Genomic DNA, 27,264 nt, shown 5'->3' with positions numbered 1-27,264 from the left:
TGTCTTTATCTTTTACTGTGATACTCATCGAAATGCTCGTCTCAGTATTAAAAGGTCGGAAATTTGTGCAAACTGACAAATCAGAGATTAACTGATGAAAACAACGATGAAATAATGTTGTAAACAAGCACAAAAACCAAATGTAGAGCTGGAATTACGTTGTGACTATAGCAGCTGATCCCATTGACCTGTTGCAGTAGGAAGCCTCTCTTTCTGCAGCACACGATGCAACCAGCAGGCATTGAGCTTCCAGCTTCTCGTCGGCAGAGGACGCGTGATTGGTGGATCCGGTTCTCAGAAGCAGACTTGACAGTTTAGCTCAGTTCGGAGTCCCGGGCTCCAGGGACGAGAACAACATCAAAAGTCTTTCTCTGCAAACATTCAACGTCTCCACAGGTTTTCCACTCGGGTTTGGCTTTGATGACATTTTTAAAACAGGCACCGGCACAGACTGTCCTCAGAAGATGCAAAAGGAAAAAGACTGACTGGGGATCAGTCTGGTGAATGAGTTGTGCTTTTTGAAAGTTTGGTATAACACGCCCGTGGGACAGTTTGCTCTGAGCTTCATAACAATGTCAGTAAATTGGATTATACTTCTTTCTTTGTCGGGGGTTTTAAAAAGTTAGTTCAAACAGCCCATTAAAGAAGAGGACATTTTCCTGAGGACACATTTGTGTAGGAGTGTAGTTTATCTTTGAAATTATATTTGATGTTTATATATTGTGGATGACTTTATATGAATGTTGTGTTTTATCTGCACGTTTTATTGGGTTCAATGTTTTTTTAGTGCTGGATTTTAAGTCTTTGTCGTTATGTTTCATGTTCTTTTCTTATCTTTGTTGCATTTTGATTTCCAAGTGCTTGTTCCTAATAATCTGCACATGTGAAACCTTTTATCTGTTTGTACCTGATGGGAGCAAAGTTATAGACTTTTAATTGAAAGTTAAGGTTTTGATAATTCAGCTGTGATGCATTTGAGAGGAGAATAAGATAAGGTTAAATGCACTTATCACTTGATTTTGAAGGATCGGTTCAGAAAAAAATGGTAATAAATATATATAATATATCCCAATTTAATTTCTCAAATTATCAACATTACACAAAACCCAGATTACCTAGTGCTTCACAAGAAAGCAAATTAAACAAATAATCATAAAATCATCAGAATTAGGAACCACTAGTCTTAAAAGTTAAAAGGAAATTAACACAAGAAAATAAACCATTAAAATTCAAACAAAATCAGGAAAGTATAAAATATCAGAGACTTCTCACCATGAATTAAAAATATAAACTGCAGAATGAACATATAACAGTTCCTCTTTAAAGGGCATCACAATATGATTTCATGTGGAGAGACTGTACGCATCATAGTAAAGCATGTCTACACACACACACACACACACACACACGTACACAGACCCACACCATGTTGCTACCTCGCCTGTAAACATTTATAAACCTCGGCGGGGGGGCATCGCCTCCCCCCGCCGTCCGCCGCCACCTCGCCTTCTTCTTAATGGATGTGACAAACAACGAACAACTCACCGCACACAAGGTCTCGAGGAGGAGGAGAAATCTTTTAAGGTTTCTCTCGAACAAGGACAGTAGACAATCATTATTTAATTTATTTATTTATTATGATCTGACAATGATGACAAGTCTGCTTTAAAAGCTACAAGATAAACAAAGTGGAGTTTTTCACAGAGTCACAGAGCGCCGTCTTCAAGCCCCATGAAAATATTTCCACTCTTCTTCCAAGTTTAAGGCAAATGTCAGGATGATAATAAATCCCAGTTATCAAATAGAACTAAAACTATAATGTATTCGAGGACCCCCTCCAGAGACTCAGGGATGTTTCCAAAGTGAAATTTGGTATGTAATATGGTCGTCCATACAATATTTCAAATGGAGTTCTTTGCCGTATGTGTGATGTCTATGCTTAAAGTTACTAAATCAAGGCACTCCACCCATGGTCTTCCTGTCTACTACGCACTTTCCCAGTTTGTTTTTCAGTTTCTCCTCCTTGGAGATCTGGATCTCGTTGGAGACTTAGCTCTCCTCTTTGGAGATCTGGAAACCGTTTGAGATTTGGATGTGCTTGGCGATCTGGATCTCATCGGAGACTTTGCTGTCATCTTTGGACGCTTGACTCTCCTCTTTGGAGATCTGGATATCGATGGAGATTTGGATCTCCTTCGAGATCTCATTGGAGATTTCGATCTCCTTGGAGACTTTGCTCTCCTCTTTGGAGATTTAGATCTGCTTGGAGATCTGGATCTCATCGGAGACTTTGCTGTCATCTTTGGACGCTTGACTCTCCTCTTTGGAGATTGTGATATCGATGGAGATTTGGATCTGCTTGAAGATCTGGGTCTCTTTCGAGATCTCATTGGCGATTTGGATCTCCGTGGAGATATGGATCTCATTGGAGACTTTGCTATCCTCTTTGGAGATCCGGATATCCTTGGATATTTGGATCTCCTTTGTGATTTGGATCTGCTTGGAGATCTGGGTCTCCTTGGATATATGGATCTTATTCGAGACCTTCCCCTTATCTTTGGAGTCTGGACTCTCCTCTTTGGAGATTGGGATATCATCGGGGATTTGGATCTCCTTGGAGATCTCATTTGAGATCTGGTTCTCATTGGAGATTTGGATCTCCGTGGAGATATGGATCTAACTGGAGACTTTGCCGTCCTCTTTGGAGTCTGGACTCTCCTCTTTGGAGATCTGGATATCATTGGAGATTTGGATCTCCTTGGCGATCTGGATCTCATTGGAGACTTTGCTGTCATCTTTTGACGCTTGACTCTCCTCTTCGGAGATTGGGATATCGATGGAGATTTGGATCTGCTTGGAGATCTTGGTCTCTTTCGAGATCTCATTGGAGATTTTGATCTCCTTGGATATATGGATCTCATTGGAGACCTTCCCCTTATCTTTGGAGTCTGGACTCTCCTCTTTGGAGATTGGGATATCATCGGGGATTTGGATCTCCTTGGAGATCTCATTTGAGATCTGGTTCTCATTGGAGATTTGGATCTCCGTGGAGATATAGATCTAACTGGAGACTTTGCCATCCTCTTTGGAGTCTGGACTCTCCTCTTTGGAGATCTGGATATCATTGGAGATTTGGATCTCCTTGGCGATCTGGATCTCATTGGAGACTTTGCTGTCATCTTTTGACTCTTGACTCTCCTCTTCGGAGATTGGGATATCGATGGAGATTTGGATCTGCTTGGAGATCTGGGTCTCTTTCGAGATCTCATTGGAGATTTTGATCTCCTTGGATATATGGATCTCATTGGAGACCTTCCCCTTATCTTTGGAGTCTGGACTCTCCTCTTTGGAGATTGGGATATCATCGGGGATTTGGATCTCCTTGGAGATCTCATTTGAGATCTGGTTCTCATTGGAGATTTGGATCTCCGTGGAGATATGGATCTAACTGGAGACTTTGCCGTCCTCTTTGGAGTCTGGTCTCTCCTCTTTGGAGATCTGGATATCATTGGAGATTTGGATCTCCTTGGCGATCTGGATCTCATTGGAGACTTTGCTGTCATCTTTTGACGCTTGACTCTCCTCTTCGGAGATTGGGATATCGATGGAGATTTGGATCTGCTTGGAGATCTGGGTCTCTTTCGAGATCTCATTGGAGATTTTGATCTCCTTTGATATATGGATCTCATTGGAGACCTTCCCCTTATCTTTGGAGTCTGGACTCTCCTCTTTGGAGATTGGGATATCATCGGGGATTTGGATCTTCTTGGAGATCTCATTGGAGATCTGGTTCTCATTGGAGATTTGGATCTCCGTGGAGATATGGATCTAACTGGAGACTTTGCCGTCCTCTTTGGAGTCTGGACTCTCCTCTTTGGAGATCTGGATATCATTGGGGATTTGGATCTCCTTGGCGATCTGGATCTCATTGGAGACTTTGCTGTCATCTTTTGACGCTTGACTCTCCTCTTCGGAGATTGGGATATCGATGGAGATTTGGATCTGCTTGGAGATCTGGGTCTCTTTCGAGATCTCATTGGAGATTTTGATCTCCTTGGATATATGGATCTCATTGGGGACCTTCCCCTTATCTTTGGAGTCTGGACTTTCCTCTTTAGAGATTGGGATATCATTGGAGATTTGGATCTCCTTGGAGATCTCATTTGAGATCTGGTTCTCATTGGAGATATGGATCTCACTGGAGACTTTGCCGTCCTCTTTGGAGTCTGGACTCTCCTCTTTGGAGATCTGGATATCATTGGAGATTTGGATCTCCTTGGCGATCTGTATCTCATTGGAGACTTTGACGTCATCTTTTGACGCTTGACTCTCCTCTTTGGAGATTGGGATATCGATGGAGATTTGGATCTGCTTGGAGATCTGGGTCTTTTTCGAGATCTCATTGGAGATTTTGATCTCCTTGGATAAATGGATCGTGTTGGAGACCTTCCCCTTATCTTTGGAGTCTGGACTCTCCTCTTTGGAGATTGGGATATCATCGGGGATTTGGATCTCCTTGGAGATCTCATTTGAGATCTGGTTCTCATTGGAGATTTGGATCTCCGTGGAGATATGGATCTATCTGGAGACTTTGCCGTCCTCTTTTGAGTCTGGACTCTCCTCTTTGGAGATCCGGATATCATTGGAGATTTGGATCTCCTTGGTGATCTGGATCTCATTGGAGACTTTGCTGTCATCTTAAGACGCTTGAATCTCCTCTTTGGAGATATGGATATCGATGGAGATTTGGATCTGCTTGGAGATCTGGGTCTCTTTCGAGATCTCATTGGAGATTTGGATCTCCGAGGAGATATAGATCTCACTGGAGACTTTGCTCTCATCTTTGGTGTCTGGACTCTCCTCTCTGGAGATTGGGATATCATTGGAGATCTGGATCTCCTTGGCGGTCTGGATCTCATTGGAGAATTTGCGGTCATCTTTAGACGCTTGACTCTCCTCTTTGGAGATTGGGATCTGCTTGGAGATCTGGGTCTCTTTCGAGATCTCATTGGAGATTTGGATCTCCTTGGATATATGGATCTCATTGGAGACCTTCCCCTTATCTTTGGAGTCTGGACTATCCTCTTTAGAGATTGGGATATCGATGGAGATTCGGATCTGCTTGGAGATCTGGGTCTCTTTCGAGCTCTCATTGGAGATTTGGATCTCATTGCAGATCTGGTTCTCATTGGAGACTTTGCTGTCCTCTTAGGAGTCTGGACTCTCCTCTTTGGAGATTTGGATCTGCTTGGAGATCTTGATCTCAGTGGAGACTTTGCTGTCATCTTTTGACGCTTGACTCTTCTCATTGGAGATCTGGATCTGCTTGGAGATCTGGGTCTACTAGAAGATTTGGACTGAGGCATTGAATGCTGTAGTATCACTGAAGGAAATATTGTTTGACACTACAAATTGAGATTATAGGCATTCCTTTGCTAAATCCTTTCCTTCAATATATAGGGTATAGAGTGTGTATCGTGAAGGTGTGATCAAAGACCATCCAAAGATGTCATAAGCGATCCAGATAATACCCCATCCTCTGATGAGTCCTTTTGATCAAAGACAATCCAAGGATTGCATAAGCTATCAAGACTTTACTCCATCCTCTGATGAGTCCATGGAAGGTGTGATCAAAGATCATCCAGAAACTCAAGGACAAACACAGAAATACATATCATCTTATATCATTGACAGACATTGTTATTAGTATGTCAATAGTCATTGATTGTCATAACCTTTTTGAGTGAAATTATTAATAAATATCATATATTCAATATTTGGTTAATTATTTTGTGTATTTTTAAAAACCTGAAAGATTGACCTGGGCCATTATTTTAAGAGGGTGACGATATACAAGATCATGTTATCAAACCCTTTTGACAAAGAAATGTGATATAGATTTTCAACCTACAACTTTAATAAATAGTAAATGGTGTATAATATACATCTTTTCTGTATACAAGTAGTTTTCATATTGGTGGATATCAGCCAACATATGAGGAATCGTTTGCAGTTTACACACACATAATGGGTTTAAATTACAACGATTCTGAAGTTATTATTATAATATTATAATATTAGGGCCCGAGCACCGAATGGTGAGAGGCCCTATTGAGATTGTAAGGATTATTATTGTTATTATTATTATTATTATTATTATCATTAAAGTGAGTTTTCTTTTTGAGGGCTTTAACATGCTGAACTTCTTACAAAACTTTGCAGAAAATAAGGAAGCGGTGAAAATGTGTGTATTCTGGAGTAATATGAAATGAGTGTGGCAAAATGGCTCAACAGCGCCCCCTGGAACCAGCCCCTAGGTTTTCCCCTTGAGCTCGGGGGGGGGGGGGGGGGGGGAGATCAGAGGGTGTTCGATGGGGGAAGAGAGAGAGAGGAGGAGGTTCACAGGTGGGTGAGTGGACATGGGAGGCTGGCAGCCAATCAGAGGGATGGATGGAATGAGGCCAGCTGATATCGCCTTGCACAGATCTTAATTGCGTTGAACTTTGACCTATGAAATCACTTCCCCCTGTAGCGAGTGTCGGGACAATGACAGGGAATATTGCTGACGGTGAATAATTCAAAACTTTGCTTAAATCTTGCAGGTTGTGTTCAAAACCCAACACAAACAGTTTCTTGTTCGGCCACACAACGCTCACTGTGTACAGTGTGTGTTTCTGGAGGGTTCCACTAGAGGGCACACCACAGGACACATGTTTTAGAAGGGACCTGAGTCCGTTAAAGGGTTAGTTCAACCAAGCTTTGGCAGTTTGGCTGCAATGCTGTTTACCCCTGAAACCTCTGAAGTGTATCTCCAGATTTAAGTTCATGATAACACATCCTGAGTGAGACATGAACTTTAACAAAGAGATGGTGGAACGTCGTTGATAATCTAAAGTGAATCTTAAATGGATCAAACACAACAATCTGCAGTTTGACTTTAATGGACTCTTAGCTCTGGGAGGAAGTCGCTCTGTCGCTCTGTTTCCCCGCTGCTCAATGTGTCCAACGCCACGTCAGCACCTGGCCATGGAGCTGACTCTGTGTGGACAAGCTATTAAAACAGCAGCGAGCTTCCGAAGGCGCCACGTGTCGCTGCGGAGAGACGCCGGGGCCGGAGGCGGCTACAGGAGACGCAGCGAGGGGACCAAAGGGAAATTTAAATGGAAATCACTGGGGCCGCGTCACGACTCCTCGCAAACACAAACACCCGGCACCGCCCTCCACCAGATCTGACATTTGATCACATTTGTGTTATTGTTCAACAAAGCGCCTGTTGTGCCTCTGAATAAAGATGAGAATTAGAAATGTCACTCACTCCATAATGGATTTGTTTTTACACATAATGACAATTAAAGCAGTTCGCAGTGTAATTGAAGTTCGAACACAGAAAGGAAAAACAGCTGCATTGGTAAACAACATGCAGCTCTGCAGCAGGAAATCTACTTAATGCACCGGATTGAAAAGAGACATTTTCTAATCTCCTTAGGTTTTATATTCAACAGCAGCAAAGTTTACTATGATCGACAACACGTTTTATTTGGTTTCTCTTCAGAATTCTCCCACAGAAACCATATAACTATATTTACTTTATTTATAAATATGTTTTAGTTCAGTCGTTGTTCACACAAACACACACAGGTCACAATTTCAGTTGAATGCTGATCAGCCAAGTATGTATCAGGCTCGTCAACATTAGATTATCATTGTATTATCAAAAACAGGTGGAAACAACACATGAAGCATTTATGCTTTTTTACTATATATATTTTGTCATCTTCAAAAATTATACCCAGATAAAACCAACCAAGTGAAACCCGACATGTTTATCCTGACTAAAAAAACTAAAAGAAAGTAGAAGTTTAGTTTGTCTCGAGTCCTTTCAATATATTCCAGGTTCCCAGGGTTTGACATTTATAGGGACTGACAAATTGTTTTACATTTTTAAACGATCAACTTTGAAATACCTTCTCATCAGAACATTGAGTGCAAACACGGAATCCAAAATATGTTTCTTAATTATTCTCACATGATGCTGATGAAACAAGCTTTGGATTTAAATACTTTTCTCACAGTTAAGCATCAACTGAGTGTATTTGTCTTTATCTTTTACTGTGATACTCATCGAAATGCTCGTCTCAGTATTAAAAGGTCGGAAATTTGTGCAAACTGACAAATCAGAGATTAACTGATGAAAACAACGATGAAATAATGTTGTAAACAAGCACAAAAACCAAATGTAGAGCTGGAATTACGTTGTGACTATAGCAGCTGATCCCATTGACCTGTTGCAGTAGGAAGCCTCTCTTTCTGCAGCACACGATGCCACCAGCAGGCATTGAGCTTCCAGCTGCTCGTCGGCAGAGGACACGTGATTGGTGGATCCGGTTCTCAGAAGCAGACTTGACAGTTTAGCTCAGTTCGGAGTCCCGGGCTCCAGGGACGAGAACAACATCAAAAGTCTTTCTCTGCAAACATTCAACGTCTCCACAGGTTTTCCACTCGGGTTTGGCTTTGATGACATTTTTAAAACAGGCACCGGCACAGACTGTCCTCAGAAGATGCAAAAGGAAAAAGACTGACTGGGGATCAGTCTGGTGAATGAGTTGTGCTTTTTGAAAGTTTGGTATAACACGCCCGTGGGACAGTTTGCTCTGAGCTTCATAACAATGTCAGTAAATTGGATTATACTTCTTTCTTTGTCGGGGGTTTTAAAAAGTTAGTTCAAACAGCCCATTAAAGAAGAGGACATTTTCCTGAGGACACATTTGTGTAGGAGTGTAGTTTATCTTTGAAATTATATTTGATGTTTATATATTGTGGATGACTTTATATGAATGTTGTGTTTTATCTGCACGTTTTATTGGGTTCAATGTTTTTTTAGTGCTGGATTTTAAGTCTTTGTCGTTATGTTTCATGTTCTTTTCTTATCTTTGTTGCATTTTGATTTCCAAGTGCTTGTTCCTAATAATCTGCACATGTGAAACCTTTTATCTGTTTGTACCTGATGGGAGCAAAGTTATAGACTTTTAATTGAAAGTTAAGGTTTTGATAATTCAGCTGTGATGCATTTGAGAGGAGAATAAGATAAGGTTAAATGCACTTATCACTTGATTTTGAAGGATCGGTTCAGAAAAAAATGGTAATAAATATATATAATATATCCCAATTTAATTTCTCAAATTATCAACATTACACAAAACCCAGATTACCTAGTGCTTCACAAGAAAGCAAATTAAACAAATAATCATAAAATCATCAGAATTAGGAACCACTAGTCTTAAAAGTTAAAAGGAAATTAACACAAGAAAATAAACCATTAAAATTCAAACAAAATCAGGAAAGTATAAAATATCAGAGACTTCTCACCATGAATTAAAAATATAAACTGCAGAATGAACATATAACAGTTCCTCTTTAAAGGGCATCACAATATGATTTCATGTGGAGAGACTGTACGCATCATAGTAAAGCATGTCTACACACACACACACACACACACACACACACGTACACAGACCCACACCATGTTGCTACCTCGCCTGTAAACATTTATAAACCTGAAGTGCTCCTCCATGGGTCAACCGTTAGGGCATCGTCTCCCCCCGCCGTCCGCCGCCGCCTCGCCTTCCTCTTAATGGATGTGACAAACAACGAACAACTCACCGCACACAAGGTCTCGAGGAGGAGGAGAAATCTTTTAAGGTTTCTCTTGAACAAGGACAGTAGACAATCATTATTTAATTTATTTATTTATTATGATCTGACAATGATGACAAGTCTGCTTTAAAAGCTACAAGATAAACAAAGTGGAGTTTTTCACAGAGTCACAGAGCGCCGTCTTCAAGCCCCATGAAAATATTTCCACTCTTCTTCCAAGTTTAAGGCAAATGTCAGGATGATAATAAATCCCAGTTATCAAATAGAACTAAAACTATAATGTATTCGAGGACCCCCTCCAGAGACTCAGGGATGTTTCCAAAGTGAAATTTGGTATGTAATATGGTCGTCCATACAATATTTCAAATGGAGTTCTTTGCCGTATGTGTGATGTCTATGCTTAAAGTTACTAAATCAAGGCACTCCACCCATGGTCTTCCTGTCTACTACGCACTTTCCCAGTTTGTTTTTCAGTTTCTCCTCCTTGGAGATCTGGATCTCGTTGGAGACTTAGCTCTCCTCTTTGGAGATCTGGAAACCGTTTGAGATTTGGATGTGCTTGGCGATCTGGATCTCATCGGAGACTTTGCTGTCATCTTTGGACGCTTGACTCTCCTCTTTGGAGATCTGGATATCGATGGAGATTTGGATCTCCTTCGAGATCTCATTGGAGATTTCGATCTCCTTGGAGACTTTGCTCTCCTCTTTGGAGATTTAGATCTGCTTGGAGATCTGGATCTCATCGGAGACTTTGCTGTCATCTTTGGACGCTTGACTCTCCTCTTTGGAGATTGTGATATCGATGGAGATTTGGATCTGCTTGAAGATCTGGGTCTCTTTCGAGATCTCATTGGCGATTTGGATCTCCGTGGAGATATGGATCTCATTGGAGACTTTGCTATCCTCTTTGGAGATCCGGATATCCTTGGATATTTGGATCTCCTTTGTGATTTGGATCTGCTTGGAGATCTGGGTCTCCTTGGATATATGGATCTTATTCGAGACCTTCCCCTTATCTTTGGAGTCTGGACTCTCCTCTTTGGAGATTGGGATATCATCGGGGATTTGGATCTCCTTGGAGATCTCATTTGAGATCTGGTTCTCATTGGAGATTTGGATCTCCGTGGAGATATGGATCTAACTGGAGACTTTGCCGTCCTCTTTGGAGTCTGGACTCTCCTCTTTGGAGATCTGGATATCATTGGAGATTTGGATCTCCTTGGCGATCTGGATCTCATTGGAGACTTTGCTGTCATCTTTTGACGCTTGACTCTCCTCTTCGGAGATTGGGATATCGATGGAGATTTGGATCTGCTTGGAGATCTTGGTCTCTTTCGAGATCTCATTGGAGATTTTGATCTCCTTGGATAAATGGATCTCATTGGAGACCTTCCCCTTATCTTTGGAGTCTGGACTCTCCTCTTTGGAGATTGGGATATCATCGGGGATTTGGATCTCCTTGGAGATCTCATTTGAGATCTGGTTCTCATTGGAGATTTGGATCTCCGTGGAGATATGGATCTAACTGGAGACTTTGCCGTCCTCTTTGGAGTCTGGACTCTCCTCTTTGGAGATCTGGATATCATTGGAGATTTGGATCTCCTTGGCGATCTGGATCTCATTGGAGACTGTGCTGTCATCTTTTGACTCTTGAATCTCCTCTTCGGAGATTGGGATATCGATGGAGATTTGGATCTGCTTGGAGATCTGGGTCTCTTTCGAGATCTCATTGGAGATTTTGATCTCCTTGGATATATGGATCTCATTGGAGACCTTCCCCTTATCTTTGGAGTCTGGACTCTCCTCTTTTGAGATTGGGATATCATCGGGGATTTGGATCTCCTTGGAGATCTCATTTGAGATCTGGTTCTCATTGGAGATTTTGATCTCCGTGGAGATATGGATCTAACTGGAGACTTTGCCGTCCTCTTTGGAGTCTGGACTCTCCTCTTTGGAGATCTGGATATCATTGGAGATTTGGATCTCCTTGGCGATCTGGATCTCATTGGAGACTTTGCTGTCATCTTTTGACGCTTGACTCTCCTCTTCGGAGATTGGGATATCGATGGAGATTTGGATCTGCTTGGAGATCTGGGTCTCTTTCGAGATCTCATTGGAGATTTTGATCTCCTTTGATATATGGATCTCATTGGAGACCTTCCCCGTATCTTTGGAGTCTGGACTCTCCTCTTTGGAGATTGGGATATCATCGGGGATTTGGATCTCCTTGGAGATCTCATTGGAGATCTGGTTCTCATTGGAGATTTGGATCTCCGTGGAGATATGGATCTAACTGGAGACTTTGCCGTCCTCTTTGGAGTCTGGACTCTCCTCTTTGGAGATCTGGATATCATTGGGGATTTGGATCTCCTTGGCGATCTGGATCTCATTGGAGACTTTGCTGTCATCTTTTGACGCTTGACTCTCCTCTTCGGAGATTGGGATATCGATGGAGATTTGGATCTGCTTGGAGATCTGGGTCTCTTTCGAGATCTCATTGGAGATTTTGATCTCCTTGGATATATGGATCTCATTGGGGACCTTCCCCTTATCTTTGGAGTCTGGACTTTCCTCTTTAGAGATTGGGATATCATTGGAGATTTGGATCTCCTTGGAGATCTCATTTGAGATCTGGTTCTCATTGGAGATATGGATCTCACTGGAGACTTTGCCGTCCTCTTTGGAGTCTGGACTCTCCTCTTTGGCGATCTGGATCTCATTGGAGACTTTGCTGTCATCTTTTGACGCTTGACTCTCCTCTTCGGAGATTGGGATATCGATGGAGATTTGGATCTGCTTGGAGATCTGGGTCTCTTTCGAGATCTCATTGGAGATTTTGATCTCCTTGGATATATGGATCTCATTGGGGACCTTCCCCTTATCTTTGGAGTCTGGACTTTCCTCTTTAGAGATTGGGATATCATTGGAGATTTGGATCTCCTTGGAGATCTCATTTGAGATCTGGTTCTCATTGGAGATATGGATCTCACTGGAGACTTTGCCGTCCTCTTTGGAGTCTGGACTCTCCTCTTTGGAGATCTGGATATCATTGGAGATTTGGATCTCCTTGGCGATCTGTATCTCATTGGAGACTTTGCCGTCATCTTTTGACGCTTGACTCTCCTCTTTGGAGATTGGGATATCGATGGAGATTTGGATCTGCTTGGAGATCTGGGTCTCTTTCGAGATCTCATTGGAGATTTTGATCTCCTTGGATAAATGGATCGCGTTGGAGACCTTCCCCTTATCTTTGGAGTCTGGACTCTCCTCTTTGGAGATTGGGATATCATCGGGGATTTGGATCTCCTTGGAGATCTCATTTGAGATCTGGTTCTCATTGGAGATTTGGATCTCCGTGGAGATATGGATCTATCTGGAGACTTTGCCGTCCTCTTTGGAGTCTGGACTCTCCTCTTTGGAGATCCGGATATCATTGGAGATTTGGATCTCCTTGGTGATCTGGATCTCATTGGAGACTTTGCTGTCATCTTAAGACGCTTGAATCTCCTCTTTGGAGATTGGGATATCGATGGAGATTTGGATCTGCTTGGAGATCTGGGTCTCTTTCGAGATCTCATTGGAGATTTGGATCTCCGAGGAGATATAGATCTCACTGGAGACTTTGCTCTCATCATTGGTGTCTGGACTCTCCTCTCTGGAGATTGGGATATCATTGGAGATCTGGATCTCCTTGGCGGTCTGGATCTCATTGGAGAATTTGCGGTCATCTTTAGACGCTTGACTCTCCTCTTTGGAGATTGGGATCTGCTTGGAGATCTGGGTCTCTTTCGAGATCTCATTGGAGATTTGGATCTCCTTGGATATATGGATCTCATTGGAGACCTTCCCCTTATCTTTGGAGTCTGGACTATCCTCTTTAGAGATTGGGATATCGATGGAGATTCGGATCTGCTTGGAGATCTGGGTCTCTTTCGAGCTCTCATTGGAGATTTGGATCTCATTGGAGATCTGGTTCTCATTGGAGACTTTGCTGTCCTCTTAGGAGTCTGGACTCTCCTCTTTGGAGATTTGGATCTGCTTGGAGATCTTGATCTCAGTGGAGACTTTGCTGTCATCTTTTGACGCTTGACTCTTCTCATTGGAGATCTGGATCTGCTTGGAGATCTGGGTCTACTAGAAGATTTGGACTGAGGCATTGAATGCTGTAGTATCACTGAAGGAAATATTGTTTGACACTACAAATTGAGATTATAGGCATTCCTTTGCTAAATCCTTTCCTTCAATATATAGGGTATAGAGTGTGTATCGTGAAGGTGTGATCAAAAACCATCCAAAGATATCATAAGCGATCCAGATAATACCCCATCCTCTGATGAGTCCTTTTGATCAAAGACAATCCAAGGATTGCATAAGCTATCAAGACTTTACTCCATCCTCTGATGAGTCCATGGAAGGTGTGATCAAAGATCATCCAGAAACTCAAGGACAAACACAGAAATACATATCATCTTATATCATTGACAGACATTGTTATTAGTATGTCAATAGTCATTGATTGTCATAACCTTTTTGAGTGAAATTATTAATAAATATCATATATTCAATATTTGGTTAATTATTTTGTGTATTTTTAAAAACCTGAAAGATTGACCTGGGCCATTATTTTAAGAGGGTGACGATATACAAGATCATGTTGTCAAACCCTTTTGACAAAGAAATGTGATATAGATTTTCAACCTACAACTTTAATAAATAGTAAATGGTGTATAATATACATCTTTTCTGTATACAAGTAGTTTTCATATTGGTGGATATCAGCCAACATATGAGGAATCGTTTGCAGTTTACACACACATAATGGGTTTAAATTACAACGATTCTGAAGTTATTATTATATTATTAGGGCCCGAGCACTGAATTGTGAGAAGCCCTATTGAGATTGTAAGGATTATTATTGTTATTATTATTATTATTATTATCATTAAAGTGAGTTTTCTTTTTGAGGGCTTTAACATGCTGAACTTCTTACAAAACTTTGCAGAAAATAAGGAAGCGGTGAAAATGTGTGTATTCTGGAGTAATATGAAATGAGTGTGGCAAAATGGCTCAACAGCGCCCCCTGGAACCAGCCCCTAGGTTTTCCCCTTGAGCTCGGGGGGGGGGAGAGATCAGAGGGTGTTCGATGGGGGAAGAGAGAGAGAGGAGGAGGTTCACAGGTGGGTGAGTGGACATGGGAGGCTGGCAGCCAATCAGAGGGATGGAAGGAATGAGGCCAGCTGATATCGCCTTGCACAGATCTTAATTGCGTTGAACTTTGACCTATGAAATCACTTCCCCCTGTAGCGAGTGTCGGGACAATGACAGGGAATATTGCTGACGGTGAATAAATCAAAACTTTGCTTAAATCTTGCAGGTTGTGTTCAAAACCCAACACAAACAGTTTCTTGTTCGGCCACACAACGCTCACTGTGTACAGTGTGTGTTTCTGGAGGATTCCACTAGAGGGCACACCACAGGACACATGTTTTAGAAGGGACCTGAGTCCGTTAAAGGGTTAGTTCAACCAAGCTTTGGCAGTTTGGCTGCAATGCTGTTTACCCCTGAAACCTCTGAAGTGTATCTCCAGATTTAAGTTCATGATAACACGTCCTGAGTGAGACATGAACTTTAACAAAGAGATGGTGGAACGTCGTTGATAATCTAAAGTGAATCTTAAATGGATCAAACACAACAATCTGCAGTTTGACTTTAATGGACTCGCAGCTCTGGGAGGAAGTCGCTCTGTCGCTCTGTTTCCCCGCTGCTCAATGTGTCCAACGCCACGTCAGCACCTGGCCATGGAGCTGACTCTGTGTGGACAAGCTATTAAAACAGCAGCGAGCTTCCGAAGGCGCCACGTGTCGCTGCGGAGAGACGCCGGGGCCGGCGGCGGCTACAGGAGACGCAGCGAGGGGACCAAAGGGAAATTTAAATGGAAATCACTGGGGCCGCGTCACGACTCCTCGCAAACACAAACACCCGGCACCGCCCTCCACCAGATCTGACATTTGATCACATTTGTGTTATTGTTCAACAAAGCGCCTGTTGTGCCTCTGAATAAAGATGAGAATTAGAAATGTCACTCACTCCATAATGGATTTGTTTTTACACATAATGACAATTAAAGCAGTTCGCAGTGTAATTGAAGTTCGAACACAGAAAGGAAAAACAGCTGCATTGGTAAACAACATGCAGCTCTGCAGCAGGAAATCTACTTAATGCACCGGATTGAAAAGAGACATTTTCTAATCTCCTTAGGTTTTATATTCAACAGCAGCAAAGTTTACTATGATCGACAACACGTTTTATTTGGTTTCTCTTCAGAATTCTCCCACAGAAACCATATAACTATATTTACTTTATTTATAAATATGTTTTAGTTCAGTCGTTGTTCACACAAACACACACAGATCACAATTTCAGTTGAATGCTGATCAGCCAAGTATGTATCAGGCTCGTCAACATTAGATTATCATTGTATTATCAAAAACAGGTGGAAACAACACATGAAGCATTTATGCTTTTTTACTATATATATTTTGTCATCTTCAAAAATTATACCCAGATAAAACCAACCAAGTGAAACCCGACATGTTTATCCTGACTAAAAAAACTAAAAGAAAGTAGAAGTTTAGTTTGTCTCGAGTCTTTTCAATATATTCCAAGTTCCCAGGGTTTGACATTTATAGGGACTGACAAATTGTTTTACATTTTTAAACGATCAACTTTGAAATACCTTCTCATCAGAACATTGAGTGCAAACACGGAATCCAAAATATGTTTCTTAATTATTCTCACATGATGCTTATGAAACAAGCTTTGGATTTAAATACTTTTCTCACAGTTAAGCATCAACTGAGTGTATTTGTCTTTATCTTTTACTGTGATACTCATCGAAATGCTCGTCTCAGTATTAAAAGGTCGGAAATTTGTGCAAACTGACAAAACAGAGATTAACTGATGAAAACAACGATCAAATAATGTTGTAAACAAGCACAAAAACCAAATGTAGAGCTGGAATTACGTTGTGACTATAGCAGCTGATCCCATTGACCTGTTGCAGTAGGAAGCCTCTCTTTCTGCAGCACACGATGCCACCAGCAGGCATTGAGCTTCCAGCTGCTCGTCGGCAGAGGACACGTGATTGGTGGATCCGGTTCTCAGAAGCAGACTTGACAGTTTAGCTCAGTTCGGAGTCCCGGGCTCCAGGGACGAGAACAACATCAAAAGTCTTTCTCTGCAAACATTCAACGTCTCCACAGGTTTTCCACTCGGGTTTGGCTTTGATGACATTTTTAAAACAGGCACCGGCACAGACTGTCCTCAGAAGATGCAAAAGGAAAAAGACTGACTGGGGATCAGTCTGGTGAATGAGTTGTGCTTTTTGAAAGTTTGGTATAACACGCCCGTGGGACAGTTTGCTCTGAGCTTCATAACAATGTCAGTAAATTGGATTATACTTCTTTCTTTGTCGGGGGTTTTAAAAAGTTAGTTCAAACAGCCCATTAAAGAAGAGGACATTTTCCTGAGGACACATTTGTGTAGGAGTGTAGTTTATCTTTGAAATTATATTTGATGTTTATATATTGTGGATGACTTTATATGAATGTTGTGTTTTATCTGCACGTTTTATTGGGTTCAATGTTTTTTTAGTGCTGGATTTTAAGTCTTTGTCGTTATGTTTCATGTTCTTTTCTTATCTTTGTTGCATTTTGATTTCCAAGTGCTTGTTCCTAATAATCTGCACATGTGAAACCTTTTATCTGTTTGTACCTGATGGGAGCAAAGTTATAGACTTTTAATTGAAAGTTAAGGTTTTGATAATTCAGCTGTGATGCATTTGAGAGGAGAATAAGATAAGGTTAAATGCACTTATCACTTGATTTTGAAGGATCGGTTCAGAAAAAAATGGTAATAAATATATATAATATATCCCAATTTAATTTCTCAAATTATCAACATTACACAAAACCCAGATTACCTAGTGCTTCACAAGAAAGCAAATTAAACAAATAATCATAAAATCATCAGAATTAGGAACCACTAGTCTTAAAAGTTAAAAGGAAATTAACACAAGAAAATAAACCATTAAAATTCAAACAAAATCAGGAAAGTATAAAATATCAGAGACTTCTCACCATGAATTAAAAATATAAACTGCAGAATGAACATATAACAGTTCCTCTTTAAAGGGCATCACAATATGATTTCATGTGGAGAGACTGTACGCATCATAGTAAAGCATGTCTACACACACACACACACACACACACACGTACACAGACCCACACCATGTTGCTACCTCGCCTGTAAACATTTATAAACCTGAAGTGCACCTCCATGGGTCAACCGTTAGGGCATCGTCTCCCCCCGCCGTCCGCCGCCGCCTCGCCTTCCTCTTAATGGATGTGACAAACAACGAACAACTCACCGCACACAAGGTCTCGAGGAGGAGGAGAAATCTTTTAAGGTTTCTCTTGAACAAGGACAGGAGACAATCATTATTTAATTTATTTATTTATTATGATCTGACAATGATGACAAGTCTGCTTTAAAAGCTACAAGATAAACAAAGTGGAGTTTTTCACAGAGTCACAGAGCGCCGTCTTCAAGCCCCATGAAAATATTTCCACTCTTCTTCCAAGTTTAAGGCAAATGTCAGGATGATAATAAATCCCAGTTATCAAATAGAACTAAAACTATAATGTATTCGAGGACCCCCTCCAGAGACTCAGGGATGTTTCCAAAGTGAAATTTGGTATGTAATATGGTCGTCCATACAATATTTCAAATGGAGTTCTTTGCCGTATGTGTGATGTCTATGCTTAAAGTTACTAAATCAAGGCACTCCACCCATGGTCTTCCTGTCTACTACGCACTTTCCCAGTTTGTTTTTCAGTTTCTCCTCCTTGGAGATCTGGATCTCGTTGGAGACTTAGCTCTCCTCTTTGGAGATCTGGAAACCGTTTGAGATTTGGATGTGCTTGGCGATCTGGATCTCATCGGAGACTTTGCTGTCATCTTTGGACGCTTGACTCTCCTCTTTGGAGATCTGGATATCGATGGAGATTTGGATCTCCTTCGAGATCTCATTGGAGATTTCGATCTCCTTGGAGACTTTGCTCTCCTCTTTGGAGATTTAGATCTGCTTGGAGATCTGGATCTCATCGGAGACTTTGCTGTCATCTTTGGACGCTTGACTCTCCTCTTTGGAGATTGTGATATCGATGGAGATTTGGATCTGCTTGAAGATCTGGGTCTCTTTCGAGATCTCATTGGCGATTTGGATCTCCGTGGAGATATGGATCTCATTGGAGACTTTGCTATCCTCTTTGGAGATCCGGATATCCTTGGATATTTGGATCTCCTTTGTGATTTGGATCTGCTTGGAGATCTGGGTCTCCTTGGATATATGGATCTTATTCGAGACCTTCCCCTTATCTTTGGAGTCTGGACTCTCCTCTTTGGAGATTGGGATATCATCGGGGATTTGGATCTCCTTGGAGATCTCATTTGAGATCTGGTTCTCATTGGAGATTTGGATCTCCGTGGAGATATGGATCTAACTGGAGACTTTGCCGTCCTCTTTGGAGTCTGGACTCTCCTCTTTGGAGATCTGGATATCATTGGAGATTTGGATCTCCTTGGCGATCTGGATCTCATTGGAGACTTTGCTGTCATCTTTTGACGCTTGACTCTCCTCTTCGGAGATTGGTATATCGATGGAGATTTGGATCTGCTTGGAGATCTTGGTCTCTTTCGAGATCTCATTGGAGATTTTGATCTCCTTGGATAAATGGATCTCATTGGAGACCTTCCCCTTATCTTTGGAGTCTGGACTCTCCTCTTTGGAGATTGGGATATCATCGGGGATTTGGATCTCCTTGGAGATCTCATTTGAGATCTGGTTCTCATTGGAGATTTGGATCTCCGTGGAGATATGGATCTAACTGGAGACTTTGCCGTCCTCTTTGGAGTCTGGACTCTCCTCTTTGGAGATCTGGATATCATTGGAGATTTGGATCTCCTTGGCGATCTGGATCTCATTGGAGACTTTGCTGTCATCTTTTGACTCTTGACTCTCCTCTTCGGAGATTGGGATATCGATGGAGATTTGGATCTGCTTGGAGATGTGGGTCTCTTTCGAGATCTCATTGGAGATTTTGATCTCCTTGGATATATGGATCTCATTGGAGACCTTCCCCTTATCTTTGGAGTCTGGACTCTCCTCTTTTGAGATTGGGATATCATCGGGGATTTGGATCTCCTTGGAGATCTCATTTGAGATCTGGTTCTCATTGGAGATTTGGATCTCACTGGAGACTTTGCCGTCCTCTTTGGAGTCTGGACTCTCCTCTTTGGAGATCTGGATATCATTGGAGATTTGGATCTCCTTGGCGATCTGGATCTCATTGGAGACTTTGCTGTCATCTTTTGACGCTTGACTCTCCTCTTCGGAGATTGGGATATCGATGGAGATTTGGATCTGCTTGGAGATCTGGGTCTCTTTCGAGATCTCATTGGAGATTTTGATCTCCTTTGATATATGGATCTCATTGGAGACCTTCCCCGTATCTTTGGAGTCTGGACTCTCCTCTTTGGAGATTGGGATATCGATGGAGATTTGGATCTGCTTGGAGATCTGGGTCTCTTTCGAGATCTCATTGGAGATTTTGATCTCCTTTGATATATGGATCTCATTGGAGACCTTCCCCTTATCTTTGGAGTCTGGACTCTCCTCTTTGGAGATTGGGATATCATCGGGGATTTGGATCTCCTTGGAGATCTCATTGGAGATCTGGTTCTCATTGGAGATTTGGATCTCCGTGGAGATATGGATCTAACTGGAGACTTTGCCGTCCTCTTTGGAGTCTGGACTCTCCTCTTTGGAGATCTGGATATCATTGGGGATTTGGATCTCCTTGGCGATCTGGATCTCATTGGAGACTTTGCTGTCATCTTTTGACGCTTGACTCTCCTCTTCGGAGATTGGGATATCGATGGAGATTTGGATCTGCTTGGAGATCTGGGTCTCTTTCGAGATCTCATTGGAGATTTTGATCTCCTTGGATATATGGATCTCATTGGGGACCTTCCCCTTATCTTTGGAGTCTGGACTTTCCTCTTTAGAGATTGGGATATCATTGGAGATTTGGATCTCCTTGGAGATCTCATTTGAGATCTGGTTCTCATTGGAGATATGGATCTCACTGGAGACTTTGCCGTCCTCTTTGGAGTCTGGACTCTCCTCTTTGGAGATCTGGATATCATTGGAGATTTGGATCTCCTTGGCGATCTGTATCTCATTGGAGACTTTGCCGTCATCTTTTGACGCTTGACTCTCCTCTTTGGAGATTGGGATATCGATGGAGATTTGGATCTGCTTGGAGATCTGGGTCTCTTTCGAGATCTCATTGGAGATGCTGATCTCCTTGGATAAATGGATCGCGTTGGAGACCTTCCCCTTATCTTTGGAGTCTGGACTCTCCTCTTTGGAGATTGGGATATCATCGGGGATTTGGATCTCCTTGGAGATCTCATTTGAGATCTGGTTCTCATTGGAGATTTGGATCTCCGTGGAGATATGGATCTATCTGGAGACTTTGCCGTCCTCTTTGGAGTCTGGACTCTCCTCTTTGGAGATCCGGATATCATTGGAGATTTGGATCTCCTTGGTGATCTGGATCTCATTGGAGACTTTGCTGTCATCTTAAGACGCTTGAATCTCCTCTTTGGAGATTGGGATATCGATGGAGATTTGGATCTGCTTGGAGATCTGGGTCTCTTTCGAGATCTCATTGGAGATTTGGATCTCCGAGGAGATATAGATCTCACTGGAGACTTTGCTCTCATCATTGGTGTCTGGACTCTCCTCTCTGGAGATTGGGATATCATTGGAGATCTGGATCTCCTTGGCGGTCTGGATCTCATTGGAGAATTTGCGGTCATCTTTAGACGCTTGACTCTCCTCTTTGGAGATTGGGATCTGCTTGGAGATCTGGGTCTCTTTCGAGATCTCATTGGAGATTTGGATCTCCTTGGATATATGGATCTCATTGGAGACCTTCCCCTTATCTTTGGAGTCTGGACTATCCTCTTTAGAGATTGGGATATCGATGGAGATTCGGATCTGCTTGGAGATCTGGGTCTCTTTCGACCTCTCATTGGAGATTTGGATCTCATTGGAGATCTTGTTCTCATTGGAGACTTTGCTGTCCTCTTAGGAGTCTGGACTCTCCTCTTTGGAGATTTGGATCTGCTTGGAGATCTTGATCTCAGTGGAGACTTTGCTGTCATCTTTTGACGCTTGACTCTTCTCATTGGAGATCTGGATCTGCTTGGAGATCTGGGTCTACTAGAAGATTTGGACTGAGGCATTGAATGCTGTAGTATCACTGAAGGAAATATTGTTTGACACTACAAATTGAGATTATAGGCATTCCTTTGCTAAATCCTTTCCTTCAATATATAGGGTATAGAGTGTGTATCGTGAAGGTGTGATCAAAAACCATCCAAAGATATCATAAGCGATCCAGATAATACCCCATCCTCTGATGAGTCCTTTTGATCAAAGACAATCCAAGGATTGCATAAGCTATCAAGACTTTACTCCATCCTCTGATGAGTCCATGGAAGGTGTGATCAAAGATCATCCAGAAACTCAAGGACAAACACAGAAATACATATCATCTTATATCATTGACAGACATTGTTATTAGTATGTCAATAGTCATTGATTGTCATAACCTTTTTGAGTGAAATTATTAATAAATATCATATATTCAATATTTGGTTAATTATTTTGTGTATTTTTAAAAACCTGAAAGATTGACCTGGGCCATTATTTTAAGAGGGTGACGATATACAAGATCATGTTATAAAACCCTTTTGACAAAGAAATGTGATATAGATTTTCAACCTACAACTTTAATATATAGTAAATGGTGTATAATATACATCTTTTCTGTATACAAGTAGTTTTCATATTGGTGGATATCAGCCAACATATGAGGAATCGTTTGCAGTTTACACACACATAATGGGTTTAAATTACAACGATTCTGAAGTTATTATTATATTATTATAATATTAGGGCCCGAGCACCGAATGGTGAGAGGCCCTATTGAGATTGTAAGGATTATTATTGTTATTATTATTATTATTATTATCATTAAAGTGAGTTTTCTTTTTGAGGGCTTTAACATGCTGAACTTCTTACAAAACTTTGCAGAAAATAAGGAAGCGGTGAAAATGTGTGTATTCTGGAGTAATATGAAATGAGTGTGGCAAAATGGCTCAACAGCGCCCCCTGGAACCAGCCCCTAGGTTTTCCCCTTGAGCTCGGGGGGGGGGGGGGGGGGGGAAGATCAGAGGGTGTTCAATGGGGGTAGAGAGAGAGAGGAGGAGGTTCACAGGTGGGTGAGTGGACATGGGAGGCTGGCAGCCAATCAGAGGGATGGATGGAATGAGGCCAGCTGATATCGCCTTGCACAGATCTTAATTGCGTTGAACTTTGACCTATGAAATCACTTCCCCCTGTAGCGAGTGTCGGGACAATGACAGGGAATATTGCTGACGGTGAATAATTCAAAACTTTGCTTAAATCTTGCAGGTTGTGTTCAAAACCCAACACAAACAGTTTCTTGTTCGGCCACACAACGCTCACTGTGTACAGTGCAGTGGCGAAACTACCGGGGTGGCAAGGGGTGGCAGCTGCCACCCCCCAAAAAATGCTTGCCACCCCACTTGCCACCCAGGTTGTTAGAAGTGTCTCCAATATACATTTATTGAATGGTATTATATTTTTTGCTACTGAAGCTGTTGATCTCATTGGTAACTTGTTTAAGTTTAAGAACTAAAATCTTTATGTCCCCCCTCCCCTGTAAAATGGTTGAGTCCATGAATCCTATTTGCTCTCTTCTCACCGTGCGCATCTGCCGCTTCATTCAAATGAAGACAGAAACGGTTTGAAAGCCAAAGAACTGGAGACAAGCCAACTGTACGCTTGCAGTGATGAAAAAAGGTACAGTACAGCTGAAACTTGAATCAAGAAAATGTGATGGGTGGTCATATGTGATAGACAATTCCGTTGTAATTTCAATCGTTTATTTAATTGCTAGCTTGCAAAAGTCGATAGGACTAGTAGCTAGCTCGCTATACAGCTGCATTAAAATGTGAGAGGATGACTCGGTTATATGCTATAGACCCTATTGTGTATGTGGTATAAAGGCTGGGACGAATTTCGAATTATAAATATGTTAACTGTTTTCATTAGCGATTGTTATAAATAAATACATATAGACACCAGGCATGTGTGTTTCCAACAATAAAAATACTTGACTTGACTTTGTGTGTGTGATTTGCCACCCTTGAATTTAACTTGCCACCCTTCTGCCACCCCATGTAAAATTTTCTAGAATCGCCACTGGTACAGTGTGTGTTTCTGGAGGATTCCACTAGAGGGCACACCACAGGACACATGTTTTAGAAGGGACCTGAGTCCGTTAAAGGGTTAGTTCAACCAAGCTTTGGCAGTTTGGCTGCAATGCTGTTTACCCCTGAAACCTCTGAAGTGTATCTCCAGATTTAAGTTCATGATAACACGTCCTGAGTGAGACATGAACTTTAACAAAGAGATGGTGGAACGTCGTTGATAATCTAAAGTGAATCTTAAATGGATCAAACACAACAATCTGCAGTTTGACTTTAATGGACTCGCAGCTCTGGGAGGAAGTCGCTCTGTCGCTCTGTTTCCCCGCTGCTCAATGTGTCCAACGCCACGTCAGCACCTGGCCATGGAGCTGACTCTGTGTGGACAAGCTATTAAAACAGCAGAGAGCTTCCGAAGGCGCCACGTGTCGCTGCGGAGAGACGCCGGGGCCGGCGGCGGCTACAGGAGACGCAGCGAGGGGACCAAAGGGAAATTTAAATGGAAATCACTGGGGCCGCGTCACGACTCCTCGCAAACACAAACACCCGGCACCGCCCTCCACCAGATCTGACATTTGATCACATTTGTGTTATTGTTCAACAAAGCGCCTGTTGTGCCTCTGAATAAAGATGAGAATTAGAAATGTCACTCACTCCATAATGGATTTGTTTTTACACATAATGACAATTAAAGCAGTTCGCAGTGTAATTGAAGTTCGAACACAGAAAGGAAAAACAGCTGCATTGATAAACAACATGCAGCTCTGCAGCAGGAAATCTACTTAATGCACCGGATTGAAAAGAGACATTTTCTAATCTCCTTAGGTTTTATATTCAACAGCAGCAAAGTTTACTATGATCGACAACACGTTTTATTTGGTTTCTCTTCAGAATTCTCCCACAGAAACCATATAACTATATTTACTTTATTTATAAATATGTTTTAGTTCAGTCGTTGTTCACACAAACACACACAGATCACAATTTCAGTTGAATGCTGATCAGCCAAGTATGTATCAGGCTCGTCAACATTAGATTATCATTGTATTATCAAAAACAGGTGGAAACAACACATGAAGTATTTATGCTTTTTTACTATATATATTTTGTCATCTTCAAAAATTATACCCAGATAAAACCAACCAAGTGAAACCCGACATGTTTATCCTGACTAAAAAAACTAAAAGAAAGTAGAAGTTTAGTTTGTCTCGAGTCTTTTCAATATATTCCAAGTTCCCAGGGTTTGACATTTATAGGGACTGACAAATTGTTTTACATTTTTAAACGATCAACTTTGAAATACCTTCTCATCAGAACATTGAGTGCAAACACGGAATCCAAAATATGTTTCTTAATTATTCTCACATGATGCTGATGAAACAAGCTTTGGATTTAAATACTTTTCTCACAGTTAAGCATCAACTGAGTGTATTTGTCTTTATCTTTTACTGTGATACTCATCGAAATGCTCGTCTCAGTAATAAAGGTCGGAAATTTGTGCAAACTGACAAATCAGAGATTAACTGATGAAAACAACGATGAAATAATGTTGTAAACAAGCACAAAAACCAAATGTAGAGCTGGAATTACGTTGTGACTATAGCAGCTGATCCCATTGACCTGTTGCAGTAGGAAGCCTCTCTTTCTGCAGCACACGATGCAAGCAGCAGGCATTGAGCTTCCAGCTGCTCGTCGGCAGAGGACACGTGATTGGTGGATCCGGTTCTCAGAAGCAGACTTGACAGTTTAGCTCAGTTCGGAGTCCCGGGCGCCAGGGACGAGAACAACATCAAAAGTCTTTCTCTGCAAACATTCAACGTCTCCACAGGTTTTCCACTCGGGTTTGGCTTTGATGACATTTTTAAAACAGGCACCGGCACAGACTGTCCTCAGAAGATGCAAAAGGAAAAAGACTGACTGGGGATCAGTCTGGTGAATGAGTTGTGCTTTTTGAAAGTTTGGTATAACACGCCCGTGGGACAGTTTGCTCTGAGCTTCATAACAATGTCAGTAAATTGGATTATACTTCTTTCTTTGTCGGGGGTTTTAAAAAGTTAGTTCAAACAGCCCATTAAAGAAGAGGACATTTTCCTGAGGACACATTTGTGTAGGAGTGTAGTTTATCTTTGAAATTATATTTGATGTTTATATATTGTGGATGACTTTATATGAATGTTGTGTTTTATCTGCACGTTTTATTGGGTTCAATGTTTTTTTAGTGCTGGATTTTAAATCTTTGTCGTTATGTTTCATGTTCTTTTCTTATCTTTGTTGCATTTTGATTTCCAAGTGCTTGTTCCTAATAATCTGCACATGTGAAACCTTTTATCTGTTTGTACCTGATGGGAGCAAAGTTATAGACTTTTAATTGAAAGTTAAGGTTTTGATAATTCAGCTGTGATGCATTTGAGAGGAGAATAAGATAAGGTTAAATGCACTTATCACTTGATTTTGAAGGATCGGTTCAGAAAAAAATGGTAATAAATATATATAATATATCCCAATTTAATTTCTCAAATTATCAACATTACACAAAACCCAGATTACCTAGTGCTTCACAAGAAAGCAAATTAAACAAATAATCATAAAATCATCAGAATTAGGAACCACTAGTCTTAAAAGTTAAAAGGAAATTAACACAAGAAAATAAACCATTAAAATTCAAACAAAATCAGGAAAGTATAAAATATCAGAGACTTCTCACCATGAATTAAAAATATAAACTGCAGAATGAACATATAACAGTTCCTCTTTAAAGGGCATCACAATATGATTTCATGTGGAGAGACTGTACGCATCATAGTAAAGCATGTCTACACACACACACACACACACACACACACACACGTACACAGACCCACACCATGTTGCTACCTCGCCTGTAAACATTTATAAACCTGAAGTGCACCTCCATGGGTCAACCGTTAGGGCATCGTCTCCCCCCGCCGTCCGCCGCCGCCTCGCCTTCCTCGTAATGGATGTGACAAACAACGAACAACTCACCGCACACAAGGTCTCGAGGAGGAGGAGAAATCTTTTAAGGTTTCTCTTGAACAAGGACAGGAGACAATCATTATTTAATTTATTTATTTATTATGATCTGACAATGATGACAAGTCTGCTTTAAAAGCTACAAGATAAACAAAGTGGAGTTTTTCACAGAGTCACAGAGCGCCG

General features: G+C 41.4%; 3 protein-coding genes across 3 annotated transcripts; all 3 read right to left on the bottom strand.

Moving 5' to 3' along the window:
- Nucleotides 1-3,746: 3,746 nt before the first annotated feature.
- LOC133953682 (neurofilament heavy polypeptide-like) lies at nucleotides 3,747-7,320 on the bottom strand (the record flags this gene model as incomplete). The annotated part of the gene is made up of 3 exons (XM_062387725.1): nucleotides 7,316-7,320; nucleotides 4,207-4,419; nucleotides 3,747-4,032 (listed from the first exon to the last, which is right to left on the bottom strand). Coding segments are annotated over exons 1-3 (504 nt in total), but the record flags the coding sequence as incomplete, so codon positions are not given.
- Nucleotides 7,321-11,831: 4,511 nt separating this feature from the next.
- LOC133953681 (neurofilament heavy polypeptide-like) lies at nucleotides 11,832-15,749 on the bottom strand (the record flags this gene model as incomplete). Its single annotated transcript, XM_062387723.1, has 3 exons — nucleotides 15,745-15,749; nucleotides 12,325-12,867; nucleotides 11,832-12,276 (listed from the first exon to the last, which is right to left on the bottom strand). Coding segments are annotated over exons 1-3 (993 nt in total), but the record flags the coding sequence as incomplete, so codon positions are not given.
- A 4,096-nt stretch (nucleotides 15,750-19,845) lies between these two features.
- LOC133953680 (neurofilament heavy polypeptide-like) lies at nucleotides 19,846-21,510 on the bottom strand (the record flags this gene model as incomplete). The annotated part of the gene is made up of 3 exons (XM_062387722.1): nucleotides 21,260-21,510; nucleotides 20,510-20,701; nucleotides 19,846-20,443 (listed from the first exon to the last, which is right to left on the bottom strand). Coding segments are annotated over exons 1-3 (1,041 nt in total), but the record flags the coding sequence as incomplete, so codon positions are not given.
- Nucleotides 21,511-27,264: the final 5,754 nt, after the last annotated feature.

Source organism: Platichthys flesus, chromosome 5 (genome assembly GCF_949316205.1).
Source record: "Platichthys flesus chromosome 5, fPlaFle2.1, whole genome shotgun sequence".
NCBI lineage: Eukaryota > Metazoa > Chordata > Actinopteri > Pleuronectiformes > Pleuronectidae > Platichthys > Platichthys flesus.
This window is presented reverse-complemented; position numbering and strand designations above follow the sequence as displayed.